Raw genomic sequence first — 4,281 nt, forward strand, 5'->3', positions numbered from 1 at the left:
GGGGGGGGCGTCGTACCGGAGAGAGGCCGAAGGATGTGTGAAGTGGAGGAGCAGGATAAAAGTGGGCGGAGGGAACGCGTGGAGGTAACAGAGGGGCTGCGCGGGCAGAGATTGTCCGGCTACTTACGTCGAATGGCCCGAGACGGGCCGAGCGTTAGCGCTCCATCTGCGCGCGCTCGAGATACCCTTGAGTCTGGGCGGAGAGGGGGGGTTGGGAGAATCTCGGGGCGAGAGGGAGAGACACACGCGCAGCCGTATGATACCGTCTGCGAGCCGAGCTCAGCCTTCAGGCGGAGAGGCTTCTCGGAAGCGTTCGCCGTACCTGGCCACGTGTTCTCATTCGCCCCCTTCCACAGGGCCACCCCCTGTTCTCCAGGAACACGTGGCCTTGAAATCGATGATGGCGGTGTGGTGTGGACGAGCTTCCCCCCTTCCTGGAATTCCGTTCAGGGAACCGCGGGGCAGCGGCACAAACACCAGCGGACCGCATTCATCGTGCTTCACCACTAATCCTTCCACGCTGCTTTTGGAATGTCAGGAGGCGGACTGCTGTTGCTAGTCGGGTGCGCTGCCGAGCGTGGCAGGGAGTGGCGGGACGTGGCGGGGCGTAGCGAGGGCCTGATAGGCCGACCTGGCCCGGTCTCGGTTCTTGAGACTCATTAGCCAGGATAAACATCCCCGTCCTAATTGGACTTCCGTCCAGCCCAGCAGCCGGAGCGTCACGGCTCTCGGCACACGCCAAGCAAGCAGGGCAAACTCTTATCAATTCCCGTCGTAAGTTTAAAAACCAAGTCTAACACACTTTAGAAAGAGCGGGAGGATGGTTTCGAAAATTGAGAGGTTTACCGCACGCGCACATCCTCTGCTGTTTTCCCGAGGCAGACTGTTTTTTTTCTTGTTACTTGATACTGTTGTTGTTGATGACGTGGTAAGGCCCGGCACACTGGTGCTCGGCGGGCTTACCTCATGAATGGAGAATGCCGGCGCGGCGGTGCGTGGGCCCGCCTGTTGAGTCGTAATCACGGACAACAAGACGACATGAGAATATTTTTCGCTTTCACTGCTATTGCCTAGTCAAACTATGCGTTGTGCTTTTTTGCAATATTCGACACCAACCACACTAGGGTATGCAGCATGCAGTGGTGTACGTGTCATCTTTTTCTATAAACTTCAAAAAGAACAAAACATCTTGGAATGAATTCATACACCGGTAAAACAATGCCGTCAGCCGAAAGTAAGAGTTTAGTTTAAAGCGTGTGCATGGGAGGGACAGGGTAGGGAGGGAAGAGGCAACCAACCGGACGGTGCCGGACTGTGCGTCTTTGACCACAATAAAACCCCTCCTCCACTAGGCGCCCCTGTACTGCGGTCACACATTGGGGAGGAAGCGAGAGGGATGGGTGCGGTGTGTGAGAGAAAGAGGGGAGATAGGGAATAGAAAGGGGAGAAAGAGGCGGAGAATTCAGGGACCGCAAGAGAGAGAGGGGGGGCGATGAAACCGCCGCCTTTTAAAATTAAATGAGGATTTGGAAAGAAGTGAAGCGGGGAGAACGAGTCTGAATACAACAGCCGGCAACACCAACAGGGGGACGCGCGCAAGAGAGAGCGGGAGCAGTATGGAGAAATGGGGAAGTGGGTGGTAGGTAGGGAACAGAGATACAGAGAGAGAGCAAGCGAGCGAGAGACAGAGAGAGACAGAGAGGGACACAGAGAGACAGAGGGGGACAAACAGAGAGAAAGAGAGAGAGAACCACGGTGGAAAGGGTAGCGGGGCAGCAGCAAGAGTGCCGTGTGCGTTATTCCATTCTCCTTGGTTAGTGTTGTGGATATCGTACGAGAACGAATGCGGACAACTTTTAAAACAAAATGGAATACCGGAATACCAGTAGCATGCACGTGTTCTTCTTTTGTCGGCACAAGAATTCATTTCCCCCTTTTCCGCGGTGTAGGCTGACGGTGACGCGCCTCGTCGCCCCGCATAATTGCCCGGCCGGGATCACGCGGTGGTGGCAGCGCGAGCATCGTGGGCGTGGCGGGGCGTGGCGTGGCGGGGCATGGCGGGGCGTGGGCACGCGGATTTAGGGGCGGGGTGCAGGCGGGGAGGGGCGGGCCGACGGGCCTATCTAAGTTTGTTGTGCGACAAAGCACGGCAATTAGGTTCCCCGCGCACTTAGCCGCGCCGGTGGCTGCACCTTGCACAGCCGGGTTATACCCGGACAAAAAATAAAAAAATAAAATAAAAAAAAGGGCGTCCGTCAGCAGAACTAAACGTGCAGGTACGGAGTTGGTGCTGACAAGTGGGATAAAAGTTTAGAAGCCTGATACTTACAACAGTTTTAAATCGAATTGTAAAAAAGTGTCCATGCATTCAAAATAATTAAAATTCAGAGCGGGGGCACAGCCGGGCACAGCAAACACAACACAACACGCAAAACTGCGCGTCGGCGAGATAGGGCGGGCAACGCGCATGCTGAAAAGTGGGATAAACAGGTTAATGATCATTTCCACCCCCAACGCCACGGGCGCACGGCTCCGCTCCGCAACGCGCCGCCACTCTACGCTGCGCTGCCGCCGTGCTTCCATTTGCCGCATGGCGCAATATCACTTTCCGTCAAGTAAGCGCAAAAGTTGGCTTGTGACTCCTAAAGGCTGCGGGGGGCGGGGCCTGGTGCGGGTGCCAGCGGCAAAGCAAGACCAACTAATTAGAACTTGTTTGGTTGCTGGTTGAATTTTGAAAGAATGTTATAACCATACGATGAAGTCGTCAACCATCCAGTTAAGAGGTTTAATGAAAATGGTTGAATTACTCTGTCCATTGTGTACCACATGGTACAATTCAAACAAGGTAACATGACTCTTTTACCATTATAAATGTGTGCATGCCCATGAATTCTACTTGAAGTACTATGAAGACATGTATAGGGTAACATTTCAATTTCTTCGAAAACACTTTTGCTACACAAAGACCGCAATACACTGATAAGTCTGCTCCGCTCGAAAGTTGTATACGTGCAAGTGTTCAACTCCGCTGTTGTGCACTTGCAAATGTTCAACTTGGTAGTGGTGGAATAAAAACTATCCTTGAGCACTTCGGACATTATAGGCGTCATGTCCAAGTTATAATTCCGCAGAGAAGTTACACGGTTCAAAAATGCACGAATTCCAAGTGTACGGCTAGGGAGTTAAATAGTTGCACATCTTTTTACACTTGGTGTGCATGATGGAGATACGCATACATGTCTTTACATCCCTGCTACGGTCGCCACACCACACATGTGCGGGGCAACCCCACCTAGCAGCAGCCCATCAAAGGGGAGCGGCAGGGGCCACGGCAGGAGTAGTCGTTTTCGCCGAGGACTTTGTTTAGGGCTGTTAATCACCTTGTTAGCCGAGCCCTCCACGCCACTCCGCTGGGCGGAAAGCACCGGCAGCGCAACAACCCCTCCCCCCACAACCTAACCCACCGCAGTCGCGACACGGACTCGCTCCGCCGCTGCTCGTCCTGCAATGTTCGCAATCGCTGACGACTAGCTTTTGCTCTCAACTCATGCCGTTATTAGGACTCAAATTAAAAAACCGAACCCGAACCGCAATATCCGGGCACCTAAACGAAAAGATCGATGAATCCCTCACCTCGACCCAGAAAGCTTCCATCTCTTCACTAAGGACAGGATTACTGGACTGAAGTAGAGTGAAAAGACTGTTCTGCTAGGGTTTTGAGCCGGTTTTGAGGGACAAGATCAAACAATGCGAAACTCTGTGGGCATGGTGGTAGTATGGACGTACCCGAGATTTGCTTTTTAAGAGTTCATTTACATGTGGGCCTCGGTGGGCCAGTGGGAAAAGGTAGCGAGAAGTAGAGACACTTTCAGTCTTGAGGACAGTCAAGAAACATTCAAAAACTTTTAACGTTTGTATTCCGCTTAAGTTTACTCAAATCAGGAAAAAAGCCACAGGAGGGGCGGTGCTCAGGCTCAACGTGGCTCGACAGCTAGACGGCGACACAGTCCCATCGATCGGTTGATCGCAGAATGCAGAGCTAAGCTAAAACCTCAGCTTCCTTAGGCGGCCTCTTCGTATCGGTGATTATTGCTTCAAAAGCCAATAGTTGTTAGGTGGAGAAGCTGGTTGGGGTGGCCCATGGATATACCTGCGGGGGCGAGGTACTGGTGCCGGTGGAGGTGGTCCCTGTGGAGACCTTGGTGGGCGAGGGCCTGGTGGTGGTGCTGGTGGTGGTGGTCCCTGGGGAGACCTTAGTGGGCGAGGTCCAGGAGGGCCTTG

General features: G+C 53.3%; 2 protein-coding genes across 2 annotated transcripts in view; both read right to left on the reverse strand.

Annotated features, from left to right (window-relative positions):
* The window catches only part of LOC113212756 (teneurin-a-like), a 495,982-nt gene that overhangs the window by 283,628 nt on the left and 208,073 nt on the right, over positions 1-4,281 (reverse strand). The gene's annotated exons all lie outside the window — the stretch shown is intronic.
* Positions 3,901-4,281, reverse strand: part of LOC127749483 (uncharacterized) — a 10,583-nt gene continuing 10,202 nt past the window's right edge. The window contains exon 3 of the mRNA XM_052267719.1: positions 3,901-4,229. Within this exon, the coding sequence (XP_052123679.1) occupies positions 4,087-4,229 (143 nt within the window). The 3' untranslated portion in view covers positions 3,901-4,086. The remainder of the gene's footprint in view (positions 4,230-4,281) is intronic.

This window comes from Frankliniella occidentalis, unplaced genomic scaffold (assembly GCF_000697945.3).
Source record: "Frankliniella occidentalis isolate FOCC.00 unplaced genomic scaffold, Focc_3.1 Scaffold58, whole genome shotgun sequence".
NCBI lineage: Eukaryota > Metazoa > Arthropoda > Insecta > Thysanoptera > Thripidae > Frankliniella > Frankliniella occidentalis.